The 18,737-nt window shown below is 38.7% G+C and overlaps 3 protein-coding genes across 18 annotated transcripts in view; 1 reads left to right on the top strand and 2 right to left on the bottom strand.

Annotated features, from left to right (window-relative positions):
* Positions 1-571: 571 nt before the first annotated feature.
* LOC116615414 lies at positions 572-12,407 on the top strand. 5 transcript variants are annotated; one of them, XM_048732249.1, is made up of 13 exons: positions 572-688; positions 1,635-1,970; positions 2,057-2,147; positions 2,246-2,336; positions 2,536-2,621; positions 2,698-2,797; positions 3,139-3,218; positions 3,651-3,748; positions 3,829-3,965; positions 4,196-4,308; positions 4,686-4,837; positions 4,961-5,193; positions 11,631-12,407. In XM_048732249.1, exons 2-12 carry the CDS (start codon positions 1,754-1,756, stop codon positions 5,173-5,175), a joined length of 1,380 nt encoding a protein of 459 aa, XP_048588206.1. In that variant the 5' UTR covers positions 572-688; positions 1,635-1,753; the 3' UTR covers positions 5,176-5,193; positions 11,631-12,407. The 5 variants fall into 5 exon arrangements, with proteins under 5 accessions (XP_048588206.1, XP_048588205.1, XP_048588207.1 ...); XM_048732248.1 differs by having other exon boundaries at positions 574-688; positions 4,961-5,220; positions 11,658-12,407; XM_048732250.1 differs by lacking the exons at positions 572-688; positions 11,631-12,407 and having other exon boundaries at positions 1,760-1,970; positions 2,704-2,797; positions 4,961-5,970.
* On the bottom strand, positions 5,786-11,631 carry LOC125572179. 2 transcript variants are annotated; one of them, XM_048732245.1, is made up of 3 exons: positions 10,514-11,631; positions 8,389-8,909; positions 5,786-7,931 (listed from the first exon to the last, which is right to left on the bottom strand). In XM_048732245.1, the coding sequence occupies exons 2-3, from the start codon at positions 8,571-8,573 to the stop codon at positions 6,143-6,145; spliced, it is 1,974 nt and encodes a 657-aa protein (XP_048588202.1). In that variant the 5' UTR covers positions 8,574-8,909; positions 10,514-11,631; the 3' UTR covers positions 5,786-6,142. The 2 variants fall into 2 exon arrangements, with proteins under 2 accessions (XP_048588202.1, XP_048588203.1); XM_048732246.1 differs by lacking the exon at positions 10,514-11,631 and having other exon boundaries at positions 8,389-10,461.
* The window catches only part of LOC116601884, a 57,776-nt gene continuing 51,261 nt past the window's right edge, over positions 12,223-18,737 (bottom strand). For all 11 annotated transcript variants that reach the window (XM_048732238.1, XM_048732241.1, XM_048732242.1 and 8 more), the window contains 3 exons: positions 16,951-17,019; positions 14,826-15,346; positions 12,223-14,368 (listed from right to left, as the gene is read on the bottom strand). In XM_048732238.1, coding sequence (XP_048588195.1) covers positions 12,580-14,368; positions 14,826-15,346; positions 16,951-17,019 — 2,379 coding nt within the window. In that variant the 3' untranslated portion in view covers positions 12,223-12,579. The remainder of the gene's footprint in view (positions 14,369-14,825; positions 15,347-16,950; positions 17,020-18,737) is intronic.

The raw sequence follows: 18,737 nt of genomic DNA, 5'->3' as shown, positions 1-18,737 counted from the left end.
GGAATACGAACCAAGAGAAAGTTCAAAATGTTTCTAAAACACGAAAGCGGTTCTCCAGCAGGAAAACATGCGAAATTTTGAGCAAAAATGCAAAATAAAGTTTTCGGGCCCGAGAATTCTCGGGTGTTTCGAGAAACGGGCGCCAGGGATTTTACGTCGGACATATTTTACAGTAAGTAAATCATGGAGTCTTCTTCGTCACCCATAAATACGCTCAAATCGCTTACAAATGCCAAACCTTTTGTGGTATAGCCACACTAAACGATGTCGAGCGTTTTCCAAAATTTTGAGAGATACCGCGAATCTATTGTGATCAGTGCGATCGCGACGAGAAAATATTTATTTCAAGATTTACGGCCAACGTCACTCAAAATCGCGCCCTCATGTGTGCCCGATCGATCTGAGAAAGTTGGGATTTTCGTTAGGTCCGGACGCTGTCAGCAAAAAAGGAAATACATCGACAGAATCTACAATAGTTTTTCATTATCTTGATGCTTTGAACAAGCGAATACCTAGTGGGTACCCCATGTGTACCCCGCCATTTAGTTTTTGTTTACATTTTCGCAAGTGACATGCCGTATCATGGAATCTCACGTCCAGTACCTGAGAGCGTGTTTGAGGTAACTCGCATACATCAAAGTCGCAGAAGAAAGGTAGCCGACTAAAACAAGCAAGAAGCAGAGTTGTGGTAAACCTTTTTTGTCTTGTCTTTTCGTTTTGGTTGGGGTGCTACAGTAGCCGTTGCGAATAAAGATAATCGATGGAATTGAAAGGGACTGGCCTAGTGAGCACATGAGTAGGAGCTTATTTATCTGGGATATTTTTATAAGGGGTATGCTCTTGAGATACATGACAAGTGGAATTTTCTGCAGTATTCTACAATAAATCATTGTATACCTATCTTATACCATGCTAGATGGCAACTTATTTTACGTAAATCCAGTGCATGATGCAATGTTTGAGTAGATACTGCCAAAAAAACAAAGCAATTTCTGCCGTATTCTCTCTGGCTTGGTATAAAGATAGATGCCTACATTTAAAGACTTCTGCATGGAAAGGAATCAGACCTTTAGTGCTTATACATCAAACCCCTGTTATCTGTTCAAAAATAAAGAGTTTATGTGGGCGTAATTGACAATTGATCATTCAGTTATATTATTTTGTCATGTTCAAAACATTGTCAGGCTAAAATGGGATGCCCGATTTAATATCAAAAATATAATTTTTAATGTTCGAAAATGATTCTGTCTGTTGTCCTATATTTTCTTTAGGGCTTTCATGTCTCTATACCTCATTTCTAATGAACACACCCATACAGCGACAGATCCAGGGGTGAGAATGGGGGTGATTTTCTTCTGAAGACATCATATAAGTTAACTGTCACCAAATTTTTCTCATACAGTATGTCTGCTTAATGCTTTGGAGTATTTGGAAAGGGGTTGTTGGGTTGGTTTTCTGGAAATGATGGTGGCTACAGTATTAATTTCTGGTGAACAAGTGCAAAGCACAGGAACACATAATTCCCCGCTAGAATACACGAAGTAACTTAGTGGCACCAAATAATAGAAACAACGCAATCTCAGCATATTACATTCAAAATCATGATCATTTCTTCTGCTTTACCACACTTTTAGGCCAAAATAATGCAGAATTGTTTCTAGTGTGCACAAGAAGGGTTGACTACGGAAGCCCATAGGGGCCATGTCAGATGCAAGATGCACGATATTATAACATGTAAGATGCAAGATGTCAGATGCAAGATGTCAGATGCAAGATGTCAGATGCAAGATGTCAGATGCACGATGTCAGATGCACGATGTCAGATGCAAGATGTCAGATGCAAGATGTCAGATGCAAGATGTCAGATATGATATGTGTACGAACACGTGGATCATTTGGAGCCTTCCCTAGAAGAGTCATTGCCATGTCGTATTATCTGCCAGCATTTGCTAATGAACAGGGACTTTCCCGTATCTTTTTGTCTTGTAATTGTTTTTCTTTAATATTTTGCATTGTATAGGTGCTGAAAATTGCTTTCCTTGACAGCAGTTGGTAGGAAATGATCTTGTTAAGAAGTACTTTCATTTAGGTTTTGAATACAAGGAAATGTTAGCTCTATTGTATGTCCATCATGGCGAGACCCTGAGGTGAGTTCATGCTTCTTAATGTTATAGTGAATATTGTGATTTATAAGAACGCCTTTTGCTACAGTTGCTAATGCGATTGGCAAACTTTTTTTAACAAGCCTCCGACATTTGAAACGACTTCTACGTAAGATGAACCTTAAGAGAAGGGAAGGGGTACCTGACCTCGCAACAGTCATAGGCATGATAGAGGTAAGGAGATGCAAAAACTAAAAAAATATAGCCTCTAAGCTTGGCCTTGATGTTTTTTTTTTTTATCTAAAAATAGCTATTTTGCACCCTTTGAGATGTGTCTGCGTATCCAAATGCTAAAACCTACCTGAGATCATGTACAAAGAACAATGCAATATGGAATCCTTCGTTTAATAACATTATATATTTATCTATACAGAATGAGCTATTCGGAAGTGGAAACTGCATTGGTTACAGACAAATGCACCAGAGACTGCGAAATGATTACCATCTACAAATTAATAGGTATGTACAGCAATTGCGCACCGTAAAAATAAGCACTAAAATTAGTAACAAAATTTGAAAGATGTTATCCATGCACTTTCAGAGAAACTGTACGGATTGCGTTGAGAACGCTTGACCCAGAAGGTACAGAACGCAGGAAATCTCACAGACTGTTAAGACGGACCTACCGCTCGCAAGTAAGTACGAAATAGAAACGCGATCATAACAACGGGTCGATCTCCGATCATTCGAGATCATACACTATAATTAAACCTTGTAAAACAGGGATCCTGAAACTGCTAAGCTCCACAACATTTCAGGATATTGACTTTTCGTGTTTCAGAAGAACAACATAAAACAGAGTGACTAGTCATCGGAAAGGGTCCTATGCGGCAATGCATCGAGTTGCCGGCGAAATCTGTCAAAACTGCCCATAGACAGAGCCCCAAACGGCAATGACTTTTCAAAATTTTCTTATAAACCAGCACTATAATATGAACACGTTAATAGACTACAAAATATTTTTTCAATATTTTAGGGTCCGAACTACTGTTGGCATATAGATGGGTACGATAAGCTGAAGCCGTTTGGATTTTGCATCCATGGTTGCATTGACGGGTAAGTTGAAACAAGTCGCCCCATGACAGGTTCTCCAATAGGGTTCTGGATACCGAATCCTAGGATTGCGGATTCCATGTGGGTTTTTTCCCGTGGATTCAGGATTCCATTTTTGTTGTCCAGGATTCTTGTATTCCGGATTTCATAGCTTAAGTCTTGTATTCCGGATCCTAGTGTGTGGATTTTGGATTACAGTAGCATTGATTCCGGATACCAAGTCTCATTTTTTCATGGATTCCGGATTCCGGTTTACCTGTCATGGGGCGAAACAAGGCTAGGAGAAACAGCGAAAGTGTCCGGTGTGTCCAGTGTGGATCGGTCGGGACCTACCAGTTTTGAGTTTACAGACAAAAACCAGGGGTGATTGAGGAAAATTTGTTCGTACTGTATGACAGCAGCCTCTAGTAATCGTAAAAATTATTTTCATATTAGGTACTCCAGACGAATTATGTGGCTGAGGGTGGCATCATCTAACAACGACCCCGCTATAGTGGCCGACTACTTCGCTGGTTGCATTAGAATGATTAAAGGAAAGTTAGAAATTATTTATCAGGCCCCTTTATATTCCTAAATTAGAACTTATCTTATTAAAATCACTTCACTTTGTTAGGAGTGCCGAGGCGCATTAGAGCTGATAATGGAACAGAAAATGTTAACATTGAGGTGATGCAAGTATTCCTTCATTTTGGTCTGAATGACGAAGCAGCAGTTAACAATTTTCAGTACGGAACATCGGTTGCAAATCAGGTACGTATTTTAAAAAGCATAGTTAATTCGTAATTTTCTTGACAAGCATATAATTATATATATATATATATATATATATGTAATAAAATGTATATATATATATATATATATGTAATAAAATGTATATATATATATATATATATATATATATATATATATATATATATATATATATATATACGATATATATATATATATATATATATATATATATATACATTTTATTACAGCGGATCGAAGCTTGGTGGTCTCAGTTAAGAAAAAGTAATTCAGATTTCTGGATAACCTATTTCAAGGACTTGAGGGATAGGGGCCTTTTTGATGATAACGACTTGGTGCAGTGGTAAGTACTGTATGTTGGAACAAACCAGAACCCTATATAAGTGAACTCAATAATGCTCTACCAGTATTTATGTTCTCCTACTCTGTACAATCCCTCTCCCATACATATCGAGCACTTTACAAACCTCGACCTTTGTATTGCAAGCATTTTCATTTTTTATCTTGCTTCTCGAGTGTAACTACTAAATCTGACTCTGTTGCTTCCAACAAGTTGTATAGACCTAACAGGACTGAAAAAAAAAACGAGTTTAACTCCGCTTTTAATTTTATTCATCCATTTCGTTATCATTTTATGTTTCTTCATCTATGTCGAATTCATTTATTTAATTCCTCTATTTCTATGTGTAGAGGATCGTTGACTATGGGTTTTTTTATCAGCTCTAGCCTCAAGTTCTGTTACCAGGGTTTAATTCAAGATGAGTTAGACAAAGTTGTAAAGCATTGGAACACTCACAGAATAAGACCTTATCACAATCAGGAAACCCCACCCGGAAGGCCGGATGTATTGTACAATCTTCCATCACTCCAAGGTGAAGTAACAAACCGTATACGGTCTACACGATAACTTACCTTTTCCTAATTTCACTTTGTGGTTCGCCAATCAACTTCGATAGTTATTTTTACTGACAGTTTGAATCGTTCTTTTTCTCTAGGAACACAAGATTACAAAAGTTGCATTGACTTGGATGATGCCACTTTTTTAGCAGAAAAGTTGTGCAAGAAGCCAAACGCATTTGGGTGCACAGAGGAATTCTCTGATATGTTCAAGATGCTCATGGAAGAGCACAATTTACAAATGCCGAATGATGTCGTGGAAGCTGAAGATTTGTATGTTAATCTTATACATTTAACGGAAGCTTCGTTATAAACTTGTCGTTAGACAAACATCGCTCGACATCTTAGGGAACGTTAGATATATCAGTCAGACAAACAGGAACAGGTCATGAAGATGGATGATATTTAATCCTACCTTTTAGCGTGAAATGTAAGATGGTACTAAAAACACCCTTGCATTTCTCGATACTATTAAGGAAAAGTGGGTTTTCATAAGTGCTGTGGCACACATTTTTTTTTTGGTGGGGGGAGGGGGCGCAGCTATTACACAACATGTCGTTTTATCATTGCAAAACTGTATGAGTTATTTTCACCCGCTCGATAATTTGTCATTGTCATCTTAATCGAGGTTATACACCTCGGGTATTCCTTGTTTTTGAGCGCAGATGCCTATTTTCCTCGATATGTGAAAAAAAAGGGGTTTTACAAAAAACTACGTTGACGTGCTTCTCCGCTACAGCCCTGGAATCCGTTGTTCAGCGTCAAGGGGGCTGCACCACCATAATTAAAGACGTGCATGTCATGAGGATTTCGAAAACCTTAGAAGAAAAGCGAAAATTGTTTTTCAAGGAAAAATCAGAGATGTGTGTGTGTGGGTCTGGGGGAGGGGGGGGGCAAGAATGTTAAATAACCGGGTACCAATATGATGTATGAAATTTTTATTAAAAAAAGTAACGATGTAAAGCTCGCACATAAGCTTCTCTTTTGTCAGTAACACCCACTGTTTTGTTTTAAGTCATACAATACACGTAGCTATTTGACATGTGCGTAGCTATTTCAATGAACGGCAGAGGCATTCATAACTGTAACAAATATATATAACAAATCCTCTTGTTGTCTGTCATGCAATAGACGTAGGTAATAGACGAAGCTATTTCAAAGTCATGTGAACGTGGTCGTTCACATTTGGCCTGCTGGCAGACTTTCCAACAACAACAAAAAACTCTACTTCAAAAGCCTCATCCAGAACTGTAACAAATATATATGAATTCCGTTCAACTTTAATAGTCTTTCATTTCCCATGCGTCTCTGTAAGTCAGGTATATGTCCATGTTGGCCTGAAATGCTGCATAGCCACAGAAATTGGTTGGCAGGATCAGGATTCGGAAACATGTCTGCGCCTTCGGTCTGATTGCTGCACTTGGCATTGACTCGAAGCGAACTTGAATAGTTTTATCGGGCGCAAGGCTATCTGATGCCGTGCAAAAAACCAGAAACCTCCGTAGCATCTTATCGCCACACTCATCAATGAACAACTTCAGCCATCTCAGTACAGACTCTTCCTTCTTGGTTAGAGGATTACCTCTAAGGGCTGCCTTGACTCTACGTGAGGTTGGCTGAGACAGCTTGTACACTGCATCAATTTCCTGCGGTGGCACATCCTTCCAAAACTCTCCCATTCCACTTCGAAACTGCTGCAAAGCCATTGCAGGCTTAGCAACCAACTCATGTACGGCAACATCCTTGACAATAGAACATATGTTCTCTTGGGACGGCCATCTCATGTTGCCATAATCTTCAAGAATATCGCACACAATTTTATCAGGGAATGATGCAGCTGATTTGCTGGAAAGAGCAGCGGAAAGTGTTTCGCGTTGCTTGGCAGGGAGAGTGTTCAGGAACGACTCTTCAAGGCATTCATCCTTAACGCAATCAAACAGGGCGTAATGGATAGACGCCCTGGGAATTGTAACAGGAAAGCTTCCCGTTAGCATAAATCCATGATGATAAATTCTTCCAAGTATTTCATACGTTTCGCGTGCAATGCTTGGGCCAAGTGGAAGGGGTATTTCTCTACTTCCTTCGCCATTTCGCATCAGGAATTTCTCCCAAAAACTCGTGAGCATTTCTCTGAGCACTCCATCGCCTGTGGCAGTCAGTCCACATTCAATTTCTAAGTAGTTTTGCAGTAGCGACGTGTCTTTGTATAGTTTCAGAATCTCTTCAACAATGTGATCTTTATCTATTTCCACAATATTTGTTTTGAGGTACTTGGTCAATTCTTCTTGTCTTTTTTTGTTTAAGACGTTGTAATGGGTAAGGGCAATGGCTTCTTCTTCCGTCATTGGTTCGTCGTCTTCCAACAGCATTTGTGGTGGTGTATCAGATAGCCCGATATGAAGAGCATCTGGTATTGTGTCATCCATATCGATATCGATGTAGAGCTTTTGCCCGTCATTGATGGTCACAGAATCCTCTTCGACCGAAAGAGGCACGGGCTGTCCTCTTGAAACCACATTAAGGATTTCATTGCATGCTTGTGATATTTCATCGGAAGGATAAATAACAGTGTTTGGATACTTGCATAGCTGAAAGTACAAAGGCGTTGCACTAACCGACCCTGCCCAATCATAGACGGCTTGTACACTTGATCTTACGTGAAACCTTCTCTTTAAGACTCCCATGCGAGGATGTCGTATACGTACCTCTACCGACTGATCCCCAGGGGCGGGTTCATCAAGCACTCGCCGTCTTCTTTTTTGGCGTATTTCTTCTTGCTTGGTTAGTTCCTGCTCTTCTTCTAGACGCAGACGATCTTTTTCCTTGTCTATTCTGCTTGATTCCTCTAACTGTTCTAGCTGTTCCTTGAAAATGGCTTTTCTCTCCTCAGATGTGCCGATCAATTCACTTTGGTTGTCTTCTCTACTTGTCCCTAGTATGTCCGCGAGAGCTGCCTTGTCAAATTCAAAAGAAGGTCCTGCTTCAGAGTCTGCATAGCCACTATCAAATACTGATTTAAGAAGATCACTGTCACTGTCACTGTCTTCTAGGTTGTTTGCTTTGCCGCAGCTATAAGATCAGAGAAAATGTTTTTCATAAGAATATTTCTAACCCGCGACAAACGATGTACTTTGGAACCAACATGTCATATAAACACAAAACATAATTCACTCTACTTGAAAGTGTACTTAAACATAGGGTGTTACCCAATCAAATGCTTCGACGTCCCGTAAACGTTTCAATGGCCAATGATAAATAATCACTTACAACGTCGACACTAACGCATTCATTTAAATTGGCTAGGAAAGTCTGTCAATCGGGGGTGGTTTGAATGATAGAACAATTGTGACATTTGTCAAACGACACTGTAATAAACATTTTTTGTTTGATTGACAACTAATAAGCATTCCGAGCACCCATCGAACCACGCGACCCCAAAAGATTATCATTATTATCTAAAAAGAATGAAAAATGGCATTTGTGGTTGTAACACCGCTTTAATTTATTCTCAAACTGTAGGCCACACCTGATACGTCGACGACTGCACAAGAACAGCCTTGGCCTTGAAAGACCCGTGTCTCTCTTGTAGTCTTCGTACTTGAAATCATCATCAATTTCCTTCTCAATTCCTGTGAGCTTAAAAGTCATAAGATCTTGACGACCTTCCGGACTCTCACCCTCAGGAAAGAAAAACTCTTTCGCTTTCGACATACATTCTTCTTTGGAAGCATTCCTTGGTAATTTGCACTCTCTGGATCCCCCACCATTATTTGTCTTTTTCTGGATATACTCCTTTCTAGACTCATTCCAGTGCTTCCATCCAAAGTAGTACGTCAGAGTGGGAGCATTCTTACTCGTTGAGGCATTATTAGTACTTTTCTGCTTCCTTTTTTTGCTTGCATCTAAGAGGGACCGCACACGTTCTAATTTTTCTTCACGAACAGAGTTTTTGAAATGGTTAATGATTAATAATCTGTCCCCAAGATAGTCAATACCTAAAGTCTTAAGATCCTCGTGGCTTAGCAATGTAACAGTTTTGTCATCAACCTGAAACAAAAATAAGGTTATTAAAGAGAGTTAAAGTTAAGGAAAACTATTAGACATATGCCATTTTTAAACATTATGTTTCACCCCTCCCCCAAGGGCTAAAATAAACTTAAATGCCTATAGAAACAATTGCTGTATTTTCCACAAAGGGGCTGATCTACACAGATAACAGCTGTATTAGATAAATAATAATATATATTTGGGTAAAAGCTCTCACCGGGGGCCAAAACAGTGCTCAACTTGACAGGACTAACATAGGTGGAGAGTTCCTTAAGTTAGTTGATATGTGCCCCTACTGTCAGCAACTTAGCTTTAGCTGTATGCCAAATGTAAAACAAATAATTTACATGCACAATAAAACCATTTTGAAAAGAAGTGCCAATGAACAGGGAGAGAATGATAGAAGATGTAATTGGAGGAAAAGGGAAGAATGTCCTTTGGTGAATGCCTTGTAAAAGAGGTAGTTCACCAAGCAAAAGTAGAGACAGGGACAATGAGTTCAAAACGAGATGTCTTCATGTGTAGGCATAGACGTAAGTTCCTTCTTAAATTTAGCAATTCTAAAGTGGGCAACTCGGCAGGCTTGTAGAGGTTCAAAAAGTAATGAAGTGCGCACATTGACTGTGACGGTTTTGCGTCTCACGAAATCGATCCATATGTAGTAGTAGTAAACTTTGATGTAAATGTAAGATATTTTAACTAAGGAGTGGATCCATGCGGTGGATCTACGAAAATGCACGGAGTTTTATACATTCCAGGGTTCAAAATAACTTTTTTAAATCTGCTAGATTTTGCCGGCTTTCCAGATTTTGGTGGCGAAAAAAAGCCTTCATCCCCAAATTATGAAAGGAAAATACAGAAAAAAAGAGCCGGCAAAGACATGAAAACAGACGACTTCACCGGCAGCCGGCTGCTTGTTAACAAAAAAGATACCCAATAATAATACCCATGGATATTTGTCAAATAATTCATGAATGAACAAGCTTTGAGCCACATGGTCAAAATAATTTTATGACTGATAAAGTACACGGTTTTACTGCTGCAACAAAACAACAAACTATGTCACGATAGTTGATTGACAGTCTCTTGTAGTTTTACGTGACGTCACTTAGAATAGGAGGCACTCATAAAAGCATGGCTGACACAGCTCGGACCTTGTAAACTACGTTGTTGTTTCTAATAAATATTACCTAGAGAATCAAGACAAACTATAGCTGGAAATAGCTAGAAATAGTCACAATGATAATCTTTTACAGTGATATTCAAACAAGTGCGGTTAAAAGCTTTTGTTGAAGGCAAGATTTTATATTATAATTGTTGGGAGCAAATTTTAAAAATAAGTATGGCTGGCTGCGTTTCCTGGCCAACTTAGAATTGATTTTTCTGTGCAAAGTAACAACTTTGGCTAAGTCAAGATGGCTAGAAATGGTTAATGAAAGTTCACAAAGATAGAAATAATATAACTGCAGGGTGTAGTGCACCATATTATTGAAACTCAATATACTTATATAGTTGGGACAGAATTTCTGAAATAGGCTATATATATGAATATATTATATTTTGTATCAAAATTTTACACATTATTATACAAAATGTAAACATACCTTTTCCAACAGAAATTTTTGGATTATAGAATCGTCAGCTTGAATTTCTTCGCGAAGAAATGTTACAACCTGAAATTATATACAATCACTGTATTATAATATAATGTGAGCTGAGACCATACTTGAAAATTCTCCTTGAGGGGGGGGGGGGGGGGATTACGCAGCCCCTGTTTGGGTATAGGGGTACCACCTAGGATCTGTTACCCAGACTTTGTCTTGAACAAAAATTTCTGCAAAAATAAGTCCTGTTTAGGACAACAACCACAACTTTCATACTCGTGATATAAACCACTGTTGAAGTCCAAGATCCGACTTGCATTACAATGCTGTTTTGTTTGTGTTTTGAATGCTCAAAACTCTCATAATTTTAAAATACAACTTTCCCTTGTTATTTTATCCTTTAAAAATAGAATTGAGTTGTTTTAGTTGTAGGATGGATTGGAATTCATTGTGATTCAAGCAGATTTATAAGTTAACTCATCTCATTTGCATACGATTTCAGCCCAAGAAACCAATGGTGATGGTGACAGTGAAGTCGGATCCATTGGCTTTAAGTACAAAGGGCTTAAAATGTATACAATGTTAAGGACAGACAACTTTAAATGTATACACAGTTTAGGACAGAAAAGGTAAAAAAACCTATCCAACAGCCAGCAGCCCAATTATTTTAACCTCCGGCAGAATTAGAGAAAGTTGTTGAAATTGCAATGTGAAAAATCGCCTGTAAAAGTAAACAACAAAACAACCCCCCCAAAAAAAGGCCCTGAAAATTTAGTTAATGCAATTAGTTCACACAATGCTTAAAGCCCCATTGGCAACCAAAGTGATTGTTTTTAAAATAGCGCCATTGTCTTGCGAACGATTTGATTGGAGGACTAAAATTAAAATATGCACAATCATTCACCACTCGAGGTGTGTGTTTCTTCTTGTTTTCGCCAGTAAAGAAAGCTTTTCACCCACTGTTTCCACAGTATTAAGGAAGACAAGAACATAACGTAACGAAGAAACAACCAAGCAATGCGTGTTTCATGATAAGGATCATTGACAAATAAAGATTGATGTCATAGAGAAAGATATTGGTTTCCACACGATCACTCAAACTTGTCGTTAGACAAACATCGCTCGACATCTTAGGGAACGTTAGATATATCAGTCAGACAAACAGGAACAGGTCATGAAGATGGATGATATTTAATCCTACCTTTTAGCGTGAAATGTAAGATGGTACTAAAAACACCCTTGCATTTCTCGATACTATTAAGGAAAAGTGGGTTTTCATAAGTGCTGTGGCACACATTTTTTTTTTGGTGGGGGGAGGGGGCGCAGCTATTACACAACATGTCGTTTTATCATTGCAAAACTGTATGAGTTATTTTCACCCGCTCGATAATTTGTCATTGTCATCTTAATCGAGGTTATACACCTCGGGTATTCCTTGTTTTTGAGCGCAGATGCCTATTTTCCTCGATATGTGAAAAAAAAGGGGTTTTACAAAAAACTACGTTGACGTGCTTCTCCGCTACAGCCCTGGAATCCGTTGTTCAGCGTCAAGGGGGCTGCACCACCATAATTAAAGACGTGCATGTCATGAGGATTTCGAAAACCTTAGAAGAAAAGCGAAAATTGTTTTTCAAGGAAAAATCAGAGATGTGTGTGTGTGGGTCTGGGGGAGGGGGGGGGCAAGAATGTTAAATAACCGGGTACCAATATGATGTATGAAATTTTTATTAAAAAAAGTAACGATGTAAAGCTCGCACATAAGCTTCTCTTTTGTCAGTAACACCCACTGTTTTGTTTTAAGTCATACAATACACGTAGCTATTTGACATGTGCGTAGCTATTTCAATGAACGGCAGAGGCATTCATAACTGTAACAAATATATATAACAAATCCTCTTGTTGTCTGTCATGCAATAGACGTAGGTAATAGACGAAGCTATTTCAAAGTCATGTGAACGTGGTCGTTCACATTTGGCCTGCTGGCAGACTTTCCAACAACAACAAAAAACTCTACTTCAAAAGCATCATCCAGAACTGTAACAAATATATATGAATTCCGTTCAACTTTAATAGTCTTTCATTTCCCATGCGTCTCTGTAAGTCAGGTATATGTCCATGTTGGCCTGAAATGCTGCATAGCCACAGAAATTGGTTGGCAGGATCAGGATTCGGAAACATGTCTGCGCCTTCGGTCTGATTGCTGCACTTGGCATTGACTCGAAGCGAACTTGAATAGTTTTATCGGGCGCAAGGCTATCTGATGCCGTGCAAAAAACCAGAAACCTCCGTAGCATCTTATCGCCACACTCATCAATGAACAACTTCAGCCATCTCAGTACAGACTCTTCCTTCTTGGTTAGAGGATTACCTCTAAGGGCTGCCTTGACTCTACGTGAGGTTGGCTGAGACAGCTTGTACACTGCATCAATTTCCTGCGGTGGCACATCCTTCCAAAACTCTCCCATTCCACTTCGAAACTGCTGCAAAGCCATTGCAGGCTTAGCAACCAACTCATGTACGGCAACATCCTTGACAATAGAACATATGTTCTCTTGGGACGGCCATCTCATGTTGCCATAATCTTCAAGAATATCGCACACAATTTTATCAGGGAATGATGCAGCTGATTTGCTGGAAAGAGCAGCGGAAAGTGTTTCGCGTTGCTTGGCAGGGAGAGTGTTCAGGAACGACTCTTCAAGGCATTCATCCTTAACGCAATCAAACAGGGCGTAATGGATAGACGCCCTGGGAATTGTAACAGGAAAGCTTCCCGTTAGCATAAATCCATGATGATAAATTCTTCCAAGTATTTCATACGTTTCGCGTGCAATGCTTGGGCCAAGTGGAAGGGGTATTTCTCTACTTCCTTCGCCATTTCGCATCAGGAATTTCTCCCAAAAACTCGTGAGCATTTCTCTGAGCACTCCATCGCCTGTGGCAGTCAGTCCACATTCAATTTCTAAGTAGTTTTGCAGTAGCGACGTGTCTTTGTATAGTTTCAGAATCTCTTCAACAATGTGATCTTTATCTATTTCCACAATATTTGTTTTGAGGTACTTGGTCAATTCTTCTTGTCTTTTTTTGTTTAAGACGTTGTAATGGGTAAGGGCAATGGCTTCTTCTTCCGTCATTGGTTCGTCGTCTTCCAACAGCATTTGTGGTGGTGTATCAGATAGCCCGATATGAAGAGCATCTGGTATTGTGTCATCCATATCGATATCGATGTAGAGCTTTTGCCCGTCATTGATGGTCACAGAATCCTCTTCGACCGAAAGAGGCACGGGCTGTCCTCTTGAAACCACATTAAGGATTTCATTGCATGCTTGTGATATTTCATCGGAAGGATAAATAACAGTGTTTGGATACTTGCATAGCTGAAAGTACAAAGGCGTTGCACTAACCGACCCTGCCCAATCATAGACGGCTTGTACACTTGATCTTACGTGAAACCTTCTCTTTAAGACTCCCATGCGAGGATGTCGTATACGTACCTCTACCGACTGATCCCCAGGGGCGGGTTCATCAAGCACTCGCCGTCTTCTTTTTTGGCGTATTTCTTCTTGCTTGGTTAGTTCCTGCTCTTCTTCTAGACGCAGACGATCTTTTTCCTTGTCTATTCTGCTTGATTCCTCTAACTGTTCTAGCTGTTCCTTGAAAATGGCTTTTCTCTCCTCAGATGTGCCGATCAATTCACTTTGGTTGTCTTCTCTACTTGTCCCTAGTATGTCCGCGAGAGCTGCCTTGTCAAATTCAAAAGAAGGTCCTGCTTCAGAGTCTGCATAGCCACTATCAAATACTGATTTAAGAAGATCACTGTCACTGTCACTGTCTTCTAGGTTGTTTGCTTTGCCGCAGCTATAAGATCAGAGAAAATGTTTTTCATAAGAATATTTCTAACCCGCGACAAACGATGTACTTTGGAACCAACATGTCATATAAACACAAAACATAATTCACTCTACTTGAAAGTGTACTTAAACATAGGGTGTTACCCAATCAAATGCTTCGACGTCCCGTAAACGTTTCAATGGCCAATGATAAATAATCACTTACAACGTCGACACTAACGCATTCATTTAAATTGGCTAGGAAAGTCTGTCAATCGGGGGTGGTTTGAATGATAGAACAATTGTGACATTTGTCAAACGACACTGTAATAAACATTTTTTGTTTGATTGACAACTAATAAGCATTCCGAGCACCCATCGAACCACGCGACCCCAAAAGATTATCATTATTATCTAAAAAGAATGAAAAATGGCATTTGTGGTTGTAACACCGCTTTAATTTATTCTCAAACTGTAGGCCACACCTGATACGTCGACGACTGCACAAGAACAGCCTTGGCCTTGAAAGACCCGTGTCTCTCTTGTAGTCTTCGTACTTGAAATCATCATCAATTTCCTTCTCAATTCCTGTGAGCTTAAAAGTCATAAGATCTTGACGACCTTCCGGACTCTCACCCTCAGGAAAGAAAAACTCTTTCGCTTTCGACATACATTCTTCTTTGGAAGCATTCCTTGGTAATTTGCACTCTCTGGATCCCCCACCATTATTTGTCTTTTTCTGGATATACTCCTTTCTAGACTCATTCCAGTGCTTCCATCCAAAGTAGTACGTCAGAGTGGGAGCATTCTTACTCGTTGAGGCATTATTAGTACTTTTCTGCTTCCTTTTTTTGCTTGCATCTAAGAGGGACCGCACACGTTCTAATTTTTCTTCACGAACAGAGTTTTTGAAATGGTTAATGATTAATAATCTGTCCCCAAGATAGTCAATACCTAAAGTCTTAAGATCCTCGTGGCTTAGCAATGTAACAGTTTTGTCATCAACCTGAAACAAAAATAAGGTTATTAAAGAGAGTTAAAGTTAAGGAAAACTATTAGACATATGCCATTTTTAAACATTATGTTTCACCCCTCCCCCAAGGGCTAAAATAAACTTAAATGCCTATAGAAACAATTGCTGTATTTTCCACAAAGGGGCTGATCTACACAGATAACAGCTGTATTAGATAAATAATAATATATATTTGGGTAAAAGCTCTCACCGGGGGCCAAAACAGTGCTCAACTTGACAGGACTAACATAGGTGGAGAGTTCCTTAAGTTAGTTGATATGTGCCCCTACTGTCAGCAACTTAGCTTTAGCTGTATGCCAAATGTAAAACAAATAATTTACATGCACAATAAAACCATTTTGAAAAGAAGTGCCAATGAACAGGGAGAGAATGATAGAAGATGTAATTGGAGGAAAAGGGAAGAATGTCCTTTGGTGAATGCCTTGTAAAAGAGGTAGTTCACCAAGCAAAAGTAGAGACAGGGACAATGAGTTCAAAACGAGATGTCTTCATGTGTAGGCATAGACGTAAGTTCCTTCTTAAATTTAGCAATTCTAAAGTGGGCAACTCGGCAGGCTTGTAGAGGTTCAAAAAGTAATGAAGTGCGCACATTGACTGTGACGGTTTTGCGTCTCACGAAATCGATCCATATGTAGTAGTAGTAAACTTTGATGTAAATGTAAGATATTTTAACTAAGGAGTGGATCCATGCGGTGGATCTACGAAAATGCACGGAGTTTTATACATTCCAGGGTTCAAAATAACTTTTTTAAATCTGCTAGATTTTGCCGGCTTTCCAGATTTTGGTGGCGAAAAAAAGCCTTCATCCCCAAATTATGAAAGGAAAATACAGAAAAAAAGAGCCGGCAAAGACATGAAAACAGACGACTTCACCGGCAGCCGGCTGCTTGTTAACAAAAAAGATACCCAATAATAATACCCATGGATATTTGTCAAATAATTCATGAATGAACAAGCTTTGAGCCACATGGTCAAAATAATTTTATGACTGATAAAGTACACGGTTTTACTGCTGCAACAAAACAACAAACTATGTCACGATAGTTGATTGACAGTCTCTTGTAGTTTTACGTGACGTCACTTAGAATAGGAGGCACTCATAAAAGCATGGCTGACACAGCTCGGACCTTGTAAACTACGTTGTTGTTTCTAATAAATATTACCTAGAGAATCAAGACAAACTATAGCTGGAAATAGCTAGAAATAGTCACAATGATAATCTTTTACAGTGATATTCAAACAAGTGCGGTTAAAAGCTTTTGTTGAAGGCAAGATTTTATATTATAATTGTTGGGAGCAAATTTTAAAAATAAGTATGGCTGGCTGCGTTTCCTGGCCAACTTAGAATTGATTTTTCTGTGCAAAGTAACAACTTTGGCTAAGTCAAGATGGCTAGAAATGGTTAATGAAAGTTCACAAAGATAGAAATAATATAACTGCAGGGTGTAGTGCACCATATTATTGAAACTCAATATACTTATATAGTTGGGACAGAATTTCTGAAATAGGCTATATATATGAATATATTATATTTTGTATCAAAATTTTACACATTATTATACAAAATGTAAACATACCTTTTCCAACAGAAATTTTTGGATTATAGAATCGTCAGCTTGAATTTCTTCGCGAAGAAATGTTACAACCTGAAATTATATACAATCACTGTATTATAATATAATGTGAGCTGAGACCATACTTGAAAATTCTCCTTGAGGGGGGGGGGGATTACGCAGCCCCTGTTTGGGTATAGGGGTACCACCTAGGATCTGTTACCCAGACTTTGTCTTGAACAAAAATTTCTGCAAAAATAAGTCCTGTTTAGGACAACAACCACAACTTTCATACTCGTGATATAAACCACTGTTGAAGTCCAAGATCCGACTTGCATTACAATGCTGTTTTGTTTGTGTTTTGAATGCTCAAAACTCTCATAATTTTAAAATACAACTTTCCCTTGTTATTTTATCCTTTAAAAATAGAATTGAGTTGTTTTAGTTGTAGGATGGATTGGAATTCATTGTGATTCAAGCAGATTTATAAGTTAACTCATCTCATTTGCATACGATTTCAGCCCAAGAAACCAATGGTGATGGTGACAGTGAAGTCGGATCCATTGGCTTTAAGTACAAAGGGCTTAAAATGTATACAATGTTAAGGACAGACAACTTTAAATGTATACACAGTTTAGGACAGAAAAGGTAAAAAAACCTATCCAACAGCCAGCAGCCCAATTATTTTAACCTCCGGCAGAATTAGAGAAAGTTGTTGAAATTGCAATGTGAAAAATCGCCTGTAAAAGTAAACAACAAAACAACCCCCCCAAAAAAAGGCCCTGAAAATTTAGTTAATGCAATTAGTTCACACAATGCTTAAAGCCCCATTGGCAACCAAAGTGATTGTTTTTAAAATAGCGCCATTGTCTTGCGAACGATTTGATTGGAGGACTAAAATTAAAATATGCACAATCATTCACCACTCGAGGTGTGTGTTTCTTCTTGTTTTCGCCAGTAAAGAAAGCTTTTCACCCACTGTTTCCACAGTATTAAGGAAGACAAGAACATAACGTAACGAAGAAACAACCAAGCAATGCGTGTTTCATGATAAGGATCATTGACAAATAAAGATTGATGTCATAGAGAAAGATATTGGTTTCCACACGATCACTCAAACTTGAAACTATTCTTTATTTTGTCACTGATAAGTACTATAACTTGTATTTAAAACTCTAGGTTAATAGCTAAGAAGCGAGAAGTCGAGAAGAATATATGCCAAACACACAGAAAAAATATAATTCATTGCTATGATTTGCAAATTTAACTCACGGCAAATAAAACTACATACATATTGTTTGTTTCTCTTGCATTTTTCAGGGTAACATTGAGGCTCAAATTTGAATCGAACCTGCTATTTTCATTCCCTCTATATGTGAATGAGTGGCTCAGAGTCTGAAAAACTGACTTCGAGGAAAACTAAACACAAATTCCTTTGTAGTCGTTGTGATTGTTATCATGCAATGGGTACAAGATTTCCTATAGGCAAGATACTGGCATTGACATCATACCTGTCAAACTCCGAAAATCTCAAGGCTTGAGAATTTTTTGGGGGAGGGGTGGGGTGTATTCATTTTTTGGGGGGAGGGGTGGGTTTAACCTTGCAGGCGTTTGCCGTATAGAAAGCTCTCGCCAACAAATCCACTTATAGATCTCGCAAGGGTGTTAGATAAATTGCGCTACGCAAGGGAATTGTTGTTTCAAATATTTTAATAGAAAATAGGCAAAATGGCGATTTTCTATGGAATAATTTTTCGGAAGCGATAAAAATCGCTAAAAAGCGGGAGATTTGGTGCTCAACGCGGGAGAGC

This window comes from Nematostella vectensis, chromosome 9 (assembly GCF_932526225.1).
Source record: "Nematostella vectensis chromosome 9, jaNemVect1.1, whole genome shotgun sequence".
Taxonomy (NCBI): Eukaryota; Metazoa; Cnidaria; class Anthozoa; order Actiniaria; family Edwardsiidae; genus Nematostella; species Nematostella vectensis.
This window is presented reverse-complemented; position numbering and strand designations above follow the sequence as displayed.